General features: G+C 48.5%; 1 protein-coding gene and 2 non-coding genes across 3 annotated transcripts; 2 read left to right on the top strand and 1 right to left on the bottom strand.

Moving 5' to 3' along the window:
* The first annotated feature begins 724 nt into the window (after window positions 1-724).
* On the top strand, window positions 725-13,625 carry TRIM7 (tripartite motif containing 7). Its single transcript, XM_067558550.1, has 7 exons — window positions 725-1,168; window positions 2,161-2,256; window positions 6,951-7,181; window positions 8,358-8,380; window positions 9,349-9,464; window positions 9,957-9,992; window positions 12,291-13,625. Exons 1-7 carry the CDS (start codon window positions 752-754, stop codon window positions 12,803-12,805), a joined length of 1,434 nt encoding a protein of 477 aa, XP_067414651.1. The 5' UTR covers window positions 725-751; the 3' UTR covers window positions 12,806-13,625.
* Window positions 13,626-15,205: 1,580 nt separating this feature from the next.
* LOC137160128 (U1 spliceosomal RNA) lies at window positions 15,206-15,369 on the top strand. Its single transcript, XR_010921784.1, has one exon. It is a non-coding gene; the product is annotated as a U1 spliceosomal RNA (small nuclear RNA).
* A 1,178-nt stretch (window positions 15,370-16,547) lies between these two features.
* LOC137160127 (U1 spliceosomal RNA) lies at window positions 16,548-16,711 on the bottom strand. Its single transcript, XR_010921783.1, has one exon. It is a non-coding gene; the product is annotated as a U1 spliceosomal RNA (small nuclear RNA).
* Window positions 16,712-18,996: the final 2,285 nt, after the last annotated feature.

Raw genomic sequence — 18,996 nt, 5'->3', positions numbered from 1 at the left:
GAACTGAGCATGGAATTCAGATCTGGGTTTTTTTTTCTTTCCCCACCGCCTGTCATAGCTGCAGTTTAAGAAAGCATCCTTAATCAGCAAAGCACTTAAGCACGTGACTGAAGCGTTGAAGTCTTAGGAGTGTGCTTAAGTGTGTTTTTACCGAGGGAGGCGGTGGAATCTCCATCTTTAGAGGTTTTTAAACTGTGGCTTGACAAAGTCCTGGCTGGGATGATTTAGCTGAGGTTACTCCTGCTTTGAGCAGGGGGTTGGACTAGATGACCTCCTGAGGTCCCTTCCAACTCTAATATTCTATGATTCTATGAAGTGATTTCCTGAATGGAGGCCTGGAAGAGCTATGAAGAACAGATCCAGAATTCACCTCCAGAGTTTTGAATTGGGCCCACTCACGAGCTATGACATTCGGGTCTAGATCTGGCTCTGGATTTCAGATATGGAGCGGTGTCCCACCTTTTCCAACCTCCTGCTGCTGAGAATTATCAAGCCCAGATCCAAAACCTGGATCTGGAGTTTGGGGATCGGGCATCTCTTTGCCTGTTTTCCCTCTGAGTCTCCTCAGCTGGCTGTAGCACCGAGGAGTGACTCATTACCACTTTAAGAAACTATACACTGCAAATATGACCTTGAGACACCAGCTGGTCTGTGGAATGGGAACACCCACAACCCAGTCAGTGCCAGGCTGGCTTTCATTTCCCGTGTACAGTTAAAGTGAAATCAGTGCCTGCTCTCAGGGGAAAGAGCCATGGCTGCTGTCTTCCTCCCAGGGAACCTCCAGGATGAAGCGACTTGTTCGGTCTGCCTGGAGTTCTTCAAAGACCCTGTGTCCATAGAATGTGGCCACAACTTCTGCCGAGCCTGCATCGCCAAGAGCTGGAGAGACCTGGAGATGGATTTCCCCTGCCCTCAGTGCCGGGAGATATTCCAGCAGAAGAACTTCAGACCCAACAGACAGCTGGCCAACATGTCCGAGATCATCAGCCAGTTCGCCTTACCTGGGCCTAAAGGGGCTCCGGAAGAGGGGCTCTGTGAGAGGCACAGGGAAGCATTCAAACTCTTCTGCAAAGACGATCAGAGGGCGATCTGCGTGGTGTGTGACAGATCCCGGGAGCACAGGCCTCACACTGTGGTGCCCATAGAGGAGGCTGCCCAGGAGTACAAGGTATCCGTCTGTCTGTCTGTCTGTCTGTCTGTCTATCTATCTAATGTTTTTAGCAAGTCTCTCCCGCCCCCTCTGTCATCTACGTTCTCCACTGCATCTGTCTACACTACCAAAGTTCACAGCAACCCCCTAGTTCGGAGATTCAGATCACTCTTCTGTGGGGAGCTGGCACATCATAAGCTACTGGTCTCCCCGTTTTCTCCAGCTGCTAAATTGCACTAAACAGGCATCTAAAAATAGACAAACGGCTCGCCTAATATTGCCTTTCTGTGTAAGCGATTGTGCTGGCTGCCACAAGGATGTCACGTGATTGCAAACGGGGGAGGGACCCGGGGGATCATAAGTGGGAGGGGAAGTGTCTGCAAGACAATCTCTCTGTTCAGATGTGGTGCATACTATGGAAAAGTTGGGGGATGCTGGCTGCAGGTAACCTCCCTTAAGTATACTGAATTTAAGACGTGTCATTGAAGGAGCCTGACCCTGCAAACTCGTACTCACATGAGTTGCCTTGCTGGAAAATGAAGGGTTAAATAAGCAAGAGCCTCCTGATCTAATTTTGGAAAGGGAGAATTCCCAAGGATGAATAACACACTGGTTCTCCTGAGGCTGGGCTAAGTTTTCTGTTTATGTCATCAGCGGAGATAATTACAATGGAATTTATAGCAGCACTATTGTGTGTGTGTGAGAGAGAATTTCCTTTTTCGTCTGTATGTGTGAATGTGTATGTGTGGAGGAGTTTCTTCTCTGTGTTTGTGCATTTGCCTCTGTGTGTGTGCGCGCGCATATATATGACTGTGTTCCTTCTCTGTGCGTGAGTGTGCATGTCTGCCTCTTTCTGTGTGGGAACAGGATCGGTTTATTTGTAGAAATGTGTGCTCACGTGGGTAATCATGAGTTTTTGCTTGTGGGGGAGAACAAAACACAACACCGACACAATAAGACCACAATGAAAACAAATAATATTAAAATAAAATATTTCCCCTTATTCCTAGGAACAAATACAGAGCCGTTTGGATTTCCTGAGAAAAGAGAGACAAGAGTTGCTAGAATTTAAATCCAGTGATGATAAGAAAAGTCAAGAGCTATTGGTGGGTGCCAGCTGCTAATGTCAAGAGAACAAGGCGGGTATTATCAGTGTTGAGGCATAAGTGGGGCTTGTGGCTGATATATTCAAAGGAGCCAAAGTGAGTTAGGATCCTAACTCTTATTAACATTTATGTCTACACTGAGATAAACCTGATTCTTCTTAGTGTACAGCATTGCATTCCCACTGAAATTTTATGGAGATAGGTGCCTTGGAAATACTGAGACTGGCCTAAAATCTGAAACAGGACTAGTGATTTTTGATGTCCCCCCTTTCTGTGCCCTATTTAAGACACCTTAGAGTCATGGAGCCCTCTGACCTCCTGCATAACTAGGGTTACTGTATTTGAAATGCAAAAAAAAAGGCAACCCCTCCTCCTCACAAGGCAAGCTCACTGCAATCCCAACCCACAACCACAAGGCAACTCTGCAATCCACCCTCCTTCAAAAGCCACTTATAGTATCTAGAGAGATAACACATATAGATAAGATTAATAATATCACTGATAACAAACAGGTGTTTGTTTTATTAGAACATTTTGCTGGTGACTCTTATTAGTCTGTTTCGTTTAGCCAGTTGTCATTGAATGTGCAGTTTCTGATGTGAGCTTTTTTTTCCCAAGGGTGTAGTAGGATCACACACACCATCACCCTGATCTTCCATTATTTAATATGCCTGACATGTCTCCTCGCTCTCGTGTGACTCAAACCCACTCTCGCACGCACATGTGGGGAGCTTGCCTGTTGGTGGGCAGACAGCGGCTGTATTTTCAGCCGTTTGCATCTGTTATCGCTCATGCTGCAGAAGTAGGATCGCTGCAAGCATCTTGAGCTGGATACAGAAACTTTTAACATTAGATATCGCAGTGTATTGTGATAATAATGCAAATCTCTAGAGCCATGTAAAAAAAAACCTGGCAGATTACATTATTTTTCTGGCAACTGACAAATCCATAAAAAAACCACACCGGCCAGGTGGTAACCATAACAGCAGCCAGAGAACCCCACCCAGTAATTTCTGCAACAAGCCCATAATTACAGTTTGAGCAATAGAATGGCTTTTAGCAAGACATCCAATCTTTATTTAAAGACGTCCGTGATGGAGAATGCCACATCTCGGGGTAAGTTGTTCCCAAGGTTAATGGCCCTGTTTAAAATGTCCACTCCATTTCTAGTGTGAGACAAAAGGGCTTGCAGGGGATGTATGCTCAGCTCTTTCTGAAATCCTGGACCCTTTGTGGGGTCTCAACCTGGGCCCTGAAAAATGGAAACCCCCCAAATCATGGATGACTAACAATTTAGGTCAGTGGCAACGACAACAGAGAGATTTTCCTGTGCAAAAGTAACACAGTTCTTGTCTAATCAAAGAGCAAGGGAACTACATAGCAAGCAATGTAAAATGCTATTTAAGTCCAACATTTCTTGACTGTTGGTTCTGACCTCCCACTAATTCACCAGCTGTTCTCTCTCTAGAAGGAAAGGGGAGCTCTTGATAACTTGAGACTCTTCTCTCTTGAGGCTGAGCAAATGATTAAGAGGCATTGAACACAGATGTGCACAGCTTCCCCTACTTAGTATCCTGTCTGCCTGCTTGATTCAAGACCGAATGGGACAGGGTGTGAGAGGAGGATGTCACATGGCAGTGGAACGTAAATACATGCTTGAATTACAGAAAATAAACAATGAAAATGATATCCACATTTAACTCTAAAAATGCATGCAACCTGATTCTTGGTGAAAGGAGAGAAAGAACCCTGGGGGCGTTACGTTGCATCAGAGCAGAACAATTCATTCCTTATCCTCTGCTGCTATCTAGTGCCTGTTTCAGGTCATTCCTTCAAAGCTAAAGTTTGTTCCCCTTCCTCCTTCTGTTTATTATTATTATTATCGTAGTCCCTAAGAGTCTCTGTCATGGACCAAGACTCTATTGTGCTAAGTGCTGTGCAAAACACAGAACAAAAAATCCCTGCCCCAGGAGTTCTTCCTCCCTGCCAATCAAACTGTAGGATTCACAGATGAATGGCTGTTCAAATGCTTAGTTTTCATCCTATCTAAGAGAAACAGCAGCCCTCTTTGCTTACAGGTTCAGCTAGGGAAAACAGGTAAAATTCACACCAGGAGCAAGTAGCAGCATAAAACTTTGCACCATAAGAGTTCTCAAAAGAGGCCTGACGTAGTGTTCAGAGCCGTGTTTCTCAACCTTTTAAGTAGCAAGTACCCCCTAACTTCTGAAAATGTTAATAAGTACCTCAATACTCAATTTTCCATGGGATTTTATATTTACAGACTAATGTGAGCCATATGTTGGAAGACGGGCTGAGTATATAGGACGTGATATGGCAGATGTCAGATCTAGGGTACAAGGCCGTTTTAAGACCTTCGTAGGCCCTAGGCACACTTGCCTTCGTAGACCCCCTGACCGAAATAACGAATTTGATTTTAAGCTATTAATTTAAGCACATTAATTGCAAGGTTTTGTGGCCCCTAGTTATGCCTCTCTGAGCAAAATGTCAAATAAAAATTGTTCAAAATTGAAACCTGCATTTAATGCATTCCCTTTTGCTAATATTGTAACCATATTCCTTAAAAGCTTAGAAAATTTTAAATCTTGTCACAGAATTCAATTTACAATGGATATATGTAATAATAGAATAGTAATTCGTACCTTAGATAAATATATTTAATTTAAGAAGATATGAATTTTGATTTTATCGTTTGCTCTTCAAATTTTCGGATACATTTTATTTTAGTTCACAAAATTTTTCGTAGGCCCTGAAAGTTTCATAGGCCCTAGGTACTGTGCCTATTGTGCCTAATGGATAATACGGCCCTGCTAGGGTAGGGTTATCACCTTTACACCAGGGGTGCGCAACTCAAGTATGTACCTGGGCTAGAGGTGATGTTGGCCAAAGCTAGGAGACTTTGCCAAGCTGGGGCAGAGGACCCAGCGATGTGGGTAGGTGGCTGCTGCCCGTCTTCAAGCCGGGGCCCTGGAGGCTGTCCCTTGGCTCGGAGCCGGGGCGTGGGTGACTGCCATCCTGCTGCGAGCCCAGCTCCCGAGATGCAGGAGGCTGGCACCAGGCTCCCACCTGGAAGCTGTGACCAGGCAGGAAGTGGGGGGCTGCCACCCACCTTCCCCAGAAGCTGGGGGCTGCCACACGCCTCCCAGCTGGGAGCTGGGACCAGCTGGGAAGCAGGCTGCTGCCACCTGGCTTCCCCAGAAGTCAGCAGCTGCCGCCCGCCTCCCCTTCACTCTATTTTTCCCTGGGTACCCCGTGCCTGTTTCTCGTGTACCCCCAGCGGTATGCACACCACAGGTTGAGAAACTATGGTTTAGAGTTTTTACTGACTTCCTCTTTATTGGGGCACATTTCACTCTTTCTGGTGTGGGTTTCTTTTTCTTTACTAGGGCTCTGTTGACCCTACAACTTTAAACAGGTTTGCAATTAGACCAGGGCAAAAATTTTAATCTGAAACTTCTTGTGTGTATGAAAAATGCAGATTCAACAACGCTGAAATTCTTCGCGAATTCACATCAGTTTCGTGAAATTGTTTTGAGTGGAAAGAAACCCAAAGCACTCTGAAAAAAAGTCAGAATATGTTGACATTTCCCAAATGAGATGTTTCGATTTTTTGGGTTCAAGATGAGTTTTTGTTTCACATTTTCTTTTAATTTTTTTTTTTAAAGAAATCAAAGGCATTTACAAATACTCAAAATTCAGATAAAAGGTGTTGATTTTGGTAAAGTAAAATGTTTTGTTTGACCTAAAATTATATACACCAAAAATTATTGGGGGAAAAAATCATTTTTGGTTTGACCCAAAGAGAAAAGTTTATGGGTTTGTGGGTTTTTGGGGAATTGTCAGTCAGCCAAAAAACCCATTACATGCACAGCTCTATTTATAATTAGTCACAAGTAGATGCTCTAAATATGCTTTGTGACACATGGCATATGAACAAGCGGAGGGTTAAACTTAACAGCTCTCCCTCTGGATGGGGATGGAGCTGGGAGAACGTGAGGAAAAGGGAGGCAGACGCTGGATGTTCGATCACCCCGCTACAAAGGGTCCTGCTCTATCCGTCAAGCAGTGAGCATAATTAACCACAGGAACAGTTCACCAAGGGTCACGGTGGATTCTTCATCGGGGGCAATTTTAAAATCAAGATTGGATTTTTGCATTTTACTTATTTATTTAAGATATGCACTCAGGAGCATGCACAGAAATGTAATTTTGACCCCTTTTGGAGGGGTATGTTCTGTGCCCCCCCGGGAGTAAGAGGAGCTTGCTCTCCCCCCCCCCCCCCGCTTGCCCTGGCCCTGGCAGGAACTCATTCTCTTCCCCCCTGCCGCTCCCATGGCCCCAGACCTGGAGGAGTTCTGACAATTACTGGGGGGTCCATGCCCCTGCTTGTCCCCCCTTGTACACCCCTCTGAATGCATTAGTTCAGAAGGAATTCTTTTGGGGTGGTTCTATGTCCCGTGTTGTTCAGGAGGTCACATTAGGTGATCACAAAGGTCCCTTCTGGCGCTGGGATCTATGACAAATTTCAGTTTTGGGTTGAACTGGTATTTCTCCAACTGAAACCTGTTTCCGCCCCATCCCCTACCTCGTGCTGCTGTCGCATTGAGAGCGACGTACAATCCCTCAAGTGAGTCACATGACCTGCCCTCCACCTGGTGATTTCTTTTTTGTTGAAGAAAACTATAGAGCTGGAGCGGCAGCTGCTCATCTCTGAATTCGAGGGTTTGCGCCAGTTTCTGCACGACCAGGAGAAGCTCCTCTTGGGGCAGCTGGAGAAGATGGAGAAAGGCCTCGCCAAGAGACAGAGTGAGAACATCACTGAGCTCTCCAGGGAGATTTCACTCCTCAACAAACTGATAACAGAATTGAAAGAGAAAGTCCAACAGCCCGTGCTGGAGTTCCTCAAGGTGAGGCTGGGCCATGAGCTCTGGCGCATGGGAGGAAAAGGCCTTTATCCTTCAGTTCCACAAAAAAAAAGATGCTACAATAATGGTGGCAATTTTCCACAAAATAAATGCATAAATAAAAATTAGCAGCTGGGCGTGGACAGGACTTTGGATACGAAAAATTTCCTATCAGCTCAACTTCTGAATGAGGAATGCAGTCAAAGCTATTGGGACCAGTACACAAAAGAGAGTGCTTAATGGGGGAATTCACCCACCGTCCCGCCCAAGCCCTGGGCTCCTTGTTACTTCTTTTAGCCCAAGCAGCTAGGTAAAACATTGCAGGTTGTTCTAGTGAGGAGGAGAAATTGACGATGGAGTGGGACACCTTTCATGCAATCTTGTTTATTTACAGGGAATGTACAAAGTCCTGTTTCTCAGAACACAGGAGGGACCAATCAACAGGAGATCATTGCTTTGCTTAGAGGCCCACGCTGCTTTAGCCAGCACCATGTCATGATTGTCTAGGCTTTATCTGTAGCTTCTTTCAGTCAGTTCCTGTGTGGTTCACCTCCCCCTCACCCGCACACCCTCCCCCAGAACAATAACCAGCCCACATAATTCTAATTCCTGGGCACACTTGCATATACCTATGTTTCAGGTGGGAAGGGGGCTGTAATAAATGAGCTTAAGTGTTTCTTGCAGGTCTCTGATACACCACTAGCACCAGTGACATGTCGCCCAAACTACAACACTCCATTTAAGCGCTGGTTGGAGCATTTCAGGGGCCTCTTGTGTTGAACCCTCTGCACCAGGGTGAATTTTCATCCATAGGGCCAGATCCTCAACTGATGAAAATCAGCCCAGATCCACTGAAGCCACCAATATTGATATATACATGGGATAGGGATCTGGCTCCCAGCTGTTATAAAATGTAAGGAATGACGGGAATGTCTTGATTACCTGGAATGATCAACATGGGAAATGTCAGTGTAGGGACCTGATCTTGGCCATGAGCGGGGATTGAACCATGGACATCCAGAGCTAAAAGCATGAATAGGAAATGAAGGCTAAGCACCCATGCATAGGAGCGATCATAGACCAGGTGTTTGAGAGGGATTACCCCGAGTGGGTGGGAATGAAGAACACACACTGTCCAGTGAGTTACATGAATGTTTCTCTTTCTTTTTCCATTTCTAGGACGTGACGAGCGTTTTGAGCAGGTACGGAGCTGCGTTTTTACCTTCCCTCATGGTTTTCTCATGAGTGCATCCAAATGCTCAGTGCTAGCCGTTCAGATAATAAGGGCCATTTGGACACCTGGGACAGGTATCCTGGGACACCTTCCACTTAACATAAGCCCTGGGCTCCTTCCAGCTTCCTCTGTGGAAACTCCCTTCCTCTTTCACTGGCATGGTGAGAGCACCCCCCACCTTCTACTCTAAACTTTTATCCACTGCCCGAGAAGGTCTCACTCAAAGGGTGAGAAGAAGGGTTGGCCTCCTTGGGCAATTCAGTCCATTATCTCTGGGCTGAGTCCTCCAATTCTGGTGATAAAAAATTAAAAACAAACCAAGATGTTAACAAAAAGGGGCACGGACGTCTTCTACCCGCAGGCATATCCCCACATCCACCTGGAAGAGAAGAGTCACCTGTCTTTGCCACACTGTACACAATTCTCCTGGCCCTCTGGGGTGTTGGGCATCTGTACATGGTGAGCAGATGGCACGAGGACAGGGTAGGGTGTTGATTCAATGCCCAGTTAAGTTAATGGGACTCTTTCTGTTGATGTCAGTGGATCACATCCAAGGAGTGGAGAGGATGTGATGACAGGTGTGCAAAGTCCATGGTTTACTCCACATGCTGTCCTGAGAAATGTGAGATAGATAGAGTCTGTGGGCATAGATAGATGTTGGTGAATACTATCCATTGAATTCATTATTTGCAGAATATTGTCATTGTTTTCCATTGAACATATTCAGCTAGCACTATTAATCAACACCGCTTCATTCTGACTAGCTGAGGTTTGTAGTGGTTTCAATTTCATGCTGGCCCTTCTGTCCCCGGGGGTGAATTTCACTCTCAGAAGCTAACACAAAATGAATCAGCTACTTGGGTGAATATTGGTGAGCATTGGAGCAGCTCGATAGATCATCATCATCACAATGAACAAGTTCCATTTTTTCTTCAGAAACAATGAGCTGAAGTTTCAGAAGCCGGTTCCTGTCTCTTCTGATATGAAAAACTCTATCTGCAATTTCTCTCTCAAGACTGTTGTCCTCAAGGCAGTGCTGAAGAAATTCAAAGGTGAGTGGAAGCAAAACCTCTAGTTTAAAATACACACGGCCTTCCGCAACTGGAGGTGCAATGTTTTCTATGTATTTGAGTGCTAAAGAGGGCCCTGACCTGTCCAGTGCACAAGGGGAAAGAGAATGATTCTTTGCGGGCTACTTGTTCGTCCCTTTTCTTAACAGATTTTCACACCCCTGAGTGACACAGTTCTGCTGAAAAAAGATGCAACGTATTAAGTGTAGACCTTAAACGGTTAGTCCTGATTTGAGCAGGGGGTTGGACTAGATGACCTCCTGAGGTCCCTTCCAACTCTAATTTTCTATGATTCTATGACCTGCCCTTAGTGATGTCACTTGAGGTCGTCCAGCGGACCAGCCCTTCATCATGTTATTGGGAACTTGCCCTTAGAAGCAGTCCTGAATAAAGCAGTCTTCTGAATAAAGATTTCTTACTGATCCTCCCCGGTATATTGGCATCAGCACTTACTGACTCTCTCCTTTCTTTTAGAGAATCTGCAGGATGAGCTGGGAAAAGGTGAAAAAGGTAAAAGGAACATAGATTTTAATAATGGCTGTCATTTGCAAAGAGCTTTTGTGGAAGAAAAATCACCTTTTTTACAATTTCGTCTCCCTCGGTGATTTCCGGATGCAGTTTGCTTGAGGCCTGGTCGACACTGAAAAGTTAGGTCGACCCAGCTACGTCGCTCTGAGTGACGTAGTTCAGCCAACCTAAGTCCCCATGTAGACAGCCGCTAGGTCAATGGAAGAATTCTTTTGTCGACCTAACCACCTCTCGGGGAGGTGGATTACCTGTGCCGACAGAAAACCTTCCCATCAGCACAGGGAGCGTCCACACACTGCAGCTGCAGCACTGTAGCATTTTAAGTGTGGATAAGCCCTCAGTTCAAGAGTCAAAAGATGGGTTTTCTAGCCGAGGCCATGCAAGTGAAGCTGGGTCCTTTCCACATGTTACACACAGCATGCAATGAAAAGCACAGAGATTTTAACCGAGAGTTGACTCTGGTTTCATCCAATTTCCTCTGTCTTGGCTCCTCGGTCATTTCAAAGAACAAATTCAGGTCCTGATTCTGCCGAACTTACACTGAGACCCGGTCTATATTAGAAAGTTTGACTGGCATAGCTATGTCAGAAGTGTGAAAAAAATCATACCCCTGAAGGATATAGCTGTGTGGGTAAAAGCTCTTGTATAGATGCAGTTATACCAGCAAAAAATTATTTTGCTGGTAGGGCTTATTCCATTCAGGGAACTGGTTTAAGCTGTACCAGCAAAAGAACTCAGCTGCATCTCCACTAAGTTATTTGCTGGTATAGCTATACTAGTATAGCTTACTGATAGTGTGAACAAGGCCACAGCAGGCCTTTACTCCATGAGAAATCAAGAGAGCAATCTGTGAAGAAGGGATTGATCCAAAACAAATTGCGTCCAATTTTCTGTTATTTCAACAGGCTTTGGATCAGACCCTAAGTTACTACTCAAATGCAGTGTTGTCAGCTCTCGCTGTTTTATCACGAGTCTCATGAAGCTGATACTTTATTGAAAGCCCCAGCTCCAGGATTCATGTGATCTGAGAGAATCTCAGCTTTCATTTTTTTAAAAAAAGAATAAGTTCCCAGCCCTCCTGGCTGTGGAAAGCTTGGAAAACATGACCTGAGTGTACCCTAAAGACTCAGAAACCAGCGAACAAATAACCTCACATTTATTATTGGGTTTTTGAAATCTTGTGATGGTTACGCCAATCTCAAGACTTCTGTAGGGAGTGGGTCAGACTTGTGATGTTTGAGTATTTGGGGTTGACAAACGTGCAAAGGGTGAAATCCACCCATGTGCAGAGGGCCAGCATGTGGTCTACCCATCATTTTAGCCCTACTCGAGGCCTGTTTTGGAGGCTTAGAGACAAGTGGTCCCTAGACCTTGGAATGGATCTCTGCAAAGATGTGAAGCATCCTGAGCCCCACAAACCCGAGTCAGAGCTGTGGGTTTTTCTTTGCTGTGTAGACAGATGATTTAGGTTATCTGATTGTTTTAAGCCTGATCTGGTGACTAAAGCATCATTTCATCAACTCTCTTCCTAAAGAGCCACCTGAATCCAATCTGAGGGATATATTTAAGCCAAGATTTTCAACACTGACTGCTCTTCTGAGGATACACAGTTTTTAAAAGGTTCTGGTTTTCAGGAGGTGGGTGTCAGGCACCTTCTGTGTCTCAGGTCGAGCCCCAAAATAGTGGCCTCATTTTTAGAAGTGCAGAGCCATCACAAATCCGTCTGAAGTCAACGGGAATTCAGATCTGAACCGTCTCAACTAGGAACCAGGTTGGACTGGAGGCTCCAGCTCTAGCCTGTTCTTAGGCCTCCCAGAAAACGGAGGCACCCAAAATCACTGGTCTCTGTTGAAAAACTTGACCTAAATATCAGTTGTTTCTTACGACAGCAGAACCCCTGTTTTACAACCTAATTAGGGACTGAGGCAATCATAAAATCTAAACGTTCATAAAAATGAACCTCTCAAAAAGACAGCGCAGGACGGTGTGTAAGATGCAGTAGGCAGCATTTCATCGCTTCCTTCTGGTCTCTCGAACTGCAGCAAAGTGATTTCCAAGGTACTGAAGGCACCAGAGCGTGAAGGGACCATGACAACTCCTTCACTGACAGCACCATCACGATGCGATTTCCCTTCTCCACCCACATTGGGAAAAATGGTCATTCATAAAATAAAGCTTCCAGTGTCATTATAAAATTACTAATAATTTGCAAGGGGGTTGAATCATTTCTCCTCCTGCTAATGTGTCTGCATATCTTGTTATTATTATGACTACCCACAGAGGATCTGACTCTGGATCCAGATACAGCCAACCAGCTGCTCGTCTTATCAACGGATCTCAAGAGCGTGAGGATGGGATGCCGAAAACAGGAGCTGCCCGACAACCCCAAGCGATTCGACACTAACTCCCGGGTGCTGGCTCTGGAAGGATTCAAGTCAGGGAGACACTACTGGGAGGTGGAAGTGGGGGCCTCAGACGGCTGGGCTTTTGGGGTAGCCAAGGAGTCGGTGAGGAGGAAAGGTCTGAATCAGTTTTCGTCCGAGGAAGGGATCTGGGCAGTGCAGCAAAATGGAGGGAGATACTGGGCTGTCACCTCCCCTCAACGCACGCCGCTTTGCATTAGTGAGAGGCTCAGTAAGGTAAGAGTTTACCTAGATTACGAAGGGGAAGAGGTGTCATTCTACAATGCTGAGAACATGCAGCACCTGTTTACCTTTAACGTTGCCTTTAATGAGAGGGTCTTCCCACTCTTTTCCGTCTGCTCCACAGTCACCTACCTTAAGCTGTGTCCCTGAAACGTAGAAAACAATTCACTGAAGACTTACCCGGTTGTCCCTCACAGAAAAGCACCATGAAGATGAGCGTGGCATTAACGCAATAGCTCAGTAGCTAGCTGGCTAGCGTAGGCAGTGGCTAGTGTTTTCGTGACCAGGTTATCTAGGCTTGATCAAAACAGGTCCTGACAACAGGGCAGTAAAAGCAACAGTAATTGATCTACATTTGCGATTCGTGAGTCTGGGCTGAAATCTCAATAAACAGACTCCAGCTGACTGAAGTGGGCTTTGGATCAGTCCCCGGGGCCGGTGCGATGCAGGGAGATTTTCAGAAAACTGTCAGTGTACAAAAAGATGGTCATCGGGAGGAAAGCCACGTGACCAGGTTTAAGGACTTGTAAATTACACACATTTAACCTAAACCAATTGAAATGAGGACTCGGCTGTCTTAAATGCATCTACATGGGGGATTACCATGATCTAGTTTAACACGATCAATTTTCAATCGACGGCGTTAAACGGCTGCAATTTTTCTAACATAAGACCGATCTAACACTGCTGAAAAGAGGTGGTTGAAACAGCTGAGCCTTGGTCTAAACCACAGCTCCCATCACTGGGGCAGTACCAGTACAAAAATTGCTTAACTGTTTTCCTACCGGGGGGCCTCCGACTGTTGCCTTCATTTGCACTCCTGACGCTGGTATTCTTTATATGACCCACGTCCCTATTCTGTTTCTCTTGGTGTGTAAGTTATTTGAAAATCAGTGGCAAATGATTTATTGCATGATAGGGTGTGGAAACTCACTGATTGTCAAAAGGCCTTGTAGTAGAAATAAAATCTGAAGGCACTCTGTAAACTTGTAGTTTGCTTTCATTTGCTATCATTCAGAATCGGCTTCATGTATCTTGTACGTGCTCAAGTCATCGGAGGCTCAAGGATTATGCACCACTTCAAACTGGGCTTAAATGGGATGACAATGATATTTTGATCCTGTGCGGGCTTTCTTCAGTGGGGTGACTCTCTCTCATAATTTATTGTTATTAGAATCCCCCAGACTTAGGTATTTCTACAGGCAAACTTCGGCACATTAGGAAGTTCTGTTTGGAAAGCACATTGTTATTCTGGAACCTCATAGAGACTGAGAACCTGCTGAATCTGAAAACCTGGATCGTAAGTCTCACGAAAATAGACTTTTCTCGGTATTTCGGGCTCCAAGACAGGTTGAAAATACCACCAGGAGCATAAGGGAGGATGAAACAGTTCTAAGGACACTAGCACGTAGTGAAAGAGACCTGGGTTCCATTATCCACCCTGCTACAACCTCCTCTTACATCCGGAACGAGAGAAGTATGATTTAGGAACGTACATTCGTGCTGTGAGTTTTCTCTGTGTTAGGTGACCCAGATCTAAACGCACACTCGCAAACCAGTAAAAGACTGGTTAATGATTACAATGGGTCTTAAAAGCGTCAGAAGGAAAGGAATGTTTGTGGACCATTTTGTTTCGTGGCAGTTTCAGATGTTAGTTTTTAAATCAGTAAATTTTGTAATGGAAACAACGTGACCAAAAACCTGTCACAAAATTTGAGACTGTCGAAAGAAAGCTTAATGCTAATAAAATCCCCAAACCCCGTACGGAGTTCCACCAAGTGTGAATCGTGTCTGTTTGCACCACGGTCCAGTCTGCAGTTCTGGCCGCTTTCTCCCTCTCCTTGCCCCTCATCCAAGCATCCCAAATCCATTTCTTCTTTGGGAAGTAAAAAATTGGAAACTGCCACGGGGCTCCTTTTCTTCAGTACCCAACAGTGCAAACGGAGCTCAGAGACGCCGAGGGCCCTAAGGTAAAGAGTCGGAGGCGTCTATGGAGCTACTGTCCAAAACGTCACCATCGCAGCCATCGTGGGTGAATAAAAAGGTTCTTCGGATTAAAGCCCGTCCTTCTGCGCTCCAGGCACTGCTGGACTCGAGGTGGGAGGTTTCCCACGGCGGTGGTGGGGGAGAGATTCCTTCTGCAGAGCCTGTTTTCCTTCCTAGGTGCAGATTAACACGGGCGTCCAGGGTACGCCTTGAACCAGGACGCCACAGAGTCCGCAGCAGAAAAGCTCGTCCCCGGATCAGCCCGGCAACAGCACTGCCCGGCCGTGGGCTGAGAGCTGGCGGGGCGGGGCGGGGCTGGCGGGCGCGTATGCAGATCTCGGAGCGAGCGGAGCATTGTGGGATCGGAAAAAGGCGGCGGATCCCGGCCCATTGGGCCCCAGCCAGGGGTCGGTGGCGAGAAGGAATCGGGCCGGAACCGTGGCGGGCCGGGTGGCGGCGGTCGGTGGCGGCGGTCGGGGATGGCGAGAGGGTCGCGTCGGTCCCCACCGTGTGCTGAGAGTATTTTGCGAGCGAGGGCGGGCGGCGTCGGGAGCGATTTTGCTCATACTTACCTGGCAGGGGAGACACCATGATCACGAAGGTGGTTTTCCCAGGGCGAGGCTCATCCATTGCACTGCGGGTGTGCTGACCCCTGCGATTTCCCCAAATGCGGGAAACTCGACTGCATAATTTGTGGTAGTGGGGGACTGCGTTCGCGCTCTCCCCTGGCTTACTTTGTCTTAAAAACAGATTATTGCGTTATTTATTTTGCGGGCGGGACGACTCGAGGTGCTGCACTGTTGCGGCTGTTCGAGTGAGCCGGGGGGAGGCCCGCGGAACTATTTTTCAGGCGCTCGCTGTTCCTGTGGTTCCACTACGCCGACTCGGCTTCCGGCCGGGCCGGGGCTCATGGGGCCCACCCGTTGAGCAGCTCGGTCGGTGGCCGATGCCCGCAGGGGTGCGGGTTCGCGCTGCTCTGCTAGTTCAGAAAGGGGCAGCGGGACCGCCGCTGCGGTGACCAGATCGCCTGACTGGACAGGGACAGTGCCCGTGCTCCGGGATCCGTTTTACACAGGCGCCCGTCACCCGCAGCCAGCCCCGCCCCGTTCCGATCGTTCACGCTCGCCGTCTGGCCGCCCTGGCTGCGGCACGGCGCCGGCAGTTCCCCGGCCCGGCGGTCCGGGGAGAGTAAAGGGATTGCGCGCCTGCCGGAGGGCGGGATTATGGGGGTTAGGACTGCGTCTGTCGGCAGCCCTGTGTCACTGTGAGAGTTAACAGATTGCGTGCTTCCGGAGGGCGGGATTACGGAGTTTAGGAGCGTCTGGCGGCAGGGATGGGAGCCCAGTGAGATGGACCGAACTCCCCAGGCCGAAAGCACCCTCTGTGTTTGGGCCGGGCTTCGCGTCGGTCTCGCACTGCCAGTGCTCGGAGCGGAGCCAATTCGGGGCAGCGATCGGCCACTGAGGAGCGTCGTTCTGAAAGCGAGCGGCGTGTTGGCGCCAGGCTGCCGGCGGTTCACTGTGATGTGGAAATTGGTGGGAGCAAGGGGGATGCGGAGCGTTTGGGGGTCTCTTGTATCCCAACTTCTAAACTCCGTAATCCCGCCCTCCGGCAGGCGCGCAATCCCTTTACGCCTTTACTTTACGCCTTTACTGTCCAGTCAGGAGATCTGGTCACCCCAGCGGCGGTCCCGCTGCCCCTTTCTGAACTAGCAGAGCAGCGCGAACCCGTCGGCCACCGACCGGTGCCATGGAGTCTCATGGCAACTTGCTCCCATCCCCGAGTCGGCGTAGTGGAACCACAGAACAGCGAGCGCCTGAAAAATAGTTCCGTAAACAGTGCAGCAACTCGACTCCCCGCCCGCAAAATAAATAACGTAATAATCTGTTTTTAAGACAAAGTAAGCCAGGGGAGAGCGCGAACGCAGTCCCCCACTACCACAAATTATGCAGTCGAGTTTCCCGCATTTGGGGAAATCGCAGGGGTCAGCACACCCGCAGTGCAATGGATGAGCCTCGCCCTGGGAAAACCACCTTCGTGATCATGGTGTCTCCCCTGCCAGGTAAGTATGAGCAAAATGGCCCCGACGCCGCCCGCCCTCGCTCGCAAAATACTCTCAACACACGGTGGGGACCGACGCGACCCTCCCGCGATCCCCCACCGCCGCCACCGAACGCCGCCACCAGGCCCGCCACGGTTCCGGCCCGATTCCTTCTCGCCACCGAGCCCTGGCTGGGGCCCAATGGGCCGGGATCCGCCGCCTTTTTCCGATCCCACAATGCTCCGCTCGCTCCTAGATCTGCATACGCGCCCGCAAGCCCCGCCCCGCCAGCCCTGCCAGCTCTCAGCCCACGGCCGGGCAGTGCTGTTGCCGGGCTGATCCGGGGACGAGCTTTTCTGCTGCGGACTCTGTGGCGTCCTGGTTCAAGGCGTACCCTGGACGCCCGTGTTAATCAGCACCTAGGAAGGAAAACAGGCTTTGCAGAAGGAATCTCTCCCCCACCACCGCTGTGGGAAACCTCCCCCATCGAGTCCAGCAGTGCCTGGAGCGCAGAAGGCCGGCCTTTAATCGGAAGAACCTTTTCATTCACCCACGATGGCTGCGATGGTGACGTTATGGACAGTAGCTCCATAGACGCCTCCGACTCTTTACCTTAGGGCCCTCGGCGTCTCTGAGCTCCGTTTGCACTGTTGGGTACTGAAGAAAAGGAGCCCCGTGGCAGTTTCCAATTTTTTACTTCCCAAAGAAGAAATGGATTTGGGATGCTTGGATGAGGGGCAAGGAGAGGGAGAAAGCGGCCAGAACTGCAGACTGGACCGTGGTGCAAACAGACACGATTCACACTTGGTGGAACTCCGTACGGGGTTTGGGGATTTTATTAGCATTAAGCTTTCTTTCGACAGTCTCAAATTTTGTGACAGGTTTTTGGTCACGTTGTTTCCATTACAAAATTTACTGATTTAAAAACTAACATCTGAAACCCACGAAACAAAATGGTCCACAAACATTCCTTTCCTTCTGACGCTTTTAAGACCCATTGTAATCATTAACCAGTCTTTTACTGGTTTGCGAGTGTGCGTTTAGACTCAAGTTCAGACTGGAGCTTGTGGGAGTAAAGCAGCACGTTTAGTCTTATTGTCACTCCTAATCGCCCAGGAACCGAACATGCTGGGCTGTGACAGGAGGGTCATTTGTGTGCTGCCTCAGAGCTCAGAACAACACAGCCCCCTGTCCTGCAGAAGCAGACAAACCCCACCAGCACTGTAACAACCACTGGTAAAACGGTGTGAAATCCAAGACACTCACCTCGCTGCGCTCTCGGGGGGCTGGGCGGCTGCTCCCCTCCGTCTCCTGCTGTCTCACTATGCAGGGACCAGCTGCGCCTGCTCCACGATGGAGATACTGCGATGGCGTGTGGCATTCTCCAGCAGGACATATGGGGTCTGTCTGTGGCTGTGACTGCCCCGGCCCCTTCCCGCTATCACTCGGCACAGTGGGGGTAACTTGACGGGATCATCCTATAGGACTGCGCCCTCTGCTGTGGGCAGCAATCGCTCTGGACTAGAGGGGATAGGGGACCCTGTGGGGGGCAGGGCCCAACCCCCAGATCTGCCCTGATCCTGGCAATGGGGTTTAGAGAAGAGGCCGCCCGTCCAGGTGAATTTGGGAGAGATTCTCTCTGGAAGAGCAGCGTCTTCTCCAGGGCCAAGTGAGGGAAACGAAGCAGGGGGCTCCCCCTGCACAGTGAGGTCCCCCTACCCCCAGAGCAGCCAACCCCCACATGGGGTCCCTCCCACCAGGAGATAGGGAATGTCCCCACCGCTTTCTATTATTTAAAGACAGAGCTGATTAGACTCACTTGAGAATCTTTTGTTTGCTCCCTAGAGCTGAAATCGCTGATCACCAGGCCTAAGTGCTAAGCCCTAGACCTGCTGTGAGACCGTGTTCCAATGCAAGTGACAGTTCAGCCTGGAACAGAAGTGAGGTTCCCCTGCTAACTGGTGAATCAATGGTGGCAACGGTGGCCCATTGCCATGGTTGTGGCAGCAGCAGCAGCGGAGGCCTCACTCGACACTTCCCCTTCCACCCCCGTCCCCACCGGGTGAATGCACCTCCGCACTCTGGGTCTTTGCTGGCCACAGAATGCGACTGTGAGTGTGGCGCGGAGGAGGGAAGGCGGGTGTGTGTGTCAGAGGAACATTTGTTTGTCAGACTTTCACAGCACAAGGTGAGGAACTGAGGCAAAGGACACGGCCCGATGTACTCTGGGGTGGGCATTTTGTACAGGGTCGTATGCTTATGAATCGTGGTTGTGGCGTTTTACCAAATTAATTCTGGGTTCCTTCTCCCTTTT

The sequence above is a fragment of the Emydura macquarii genome, unplaced genomic scaffold (genome assembly GCF_026122565.2).
Source record: "Emydura macquarii macquarii isolate MOO-44397 ecotype Brisbane River unplaced genomic scaffold, CSIRO-AGI_Emac_v2 contig_2140, whole genome shotgun sequence".
NCBI classification, from domain to species: Eukaryota; Metazoa; Chordata; order Testudines; family Chelidae; genus Emydura; species Emydura macquarii.
The sequence above is the reverse complement of the archived record's forward strand: the minus strand, read 5'-3'. Positions and strand labels throughout refer to the sequence as shown.

What these genes read in the sequence shown, in the direction of transcription:
- TRIM7 (XM_067558550.1), top strand. Translation starts at nt 752, where the DNA reads ATGGCTGCTGTCTTCCTCCCAGGGAACCTCCAGGATGAAGCGACTTGT. An exon ending in GTGACGAGCGTTTTGAGCAG is followed by an intron (nt 8,381 to 9,348) that starts GTACGGAGCTGC and finishes TTTTTTCTTCAG; the next exon opens with AAACAATGAGCTGAAGTTTC. An exon ending in GCTGGGAAAAGGTGAAAAAG is followed by an intron (nt 9,993 to 12,290) that starts GTAAAAGGAACA and finishes GACTACCCACAG; the next exon opens with AGGATCTGACTCTGGATCCA.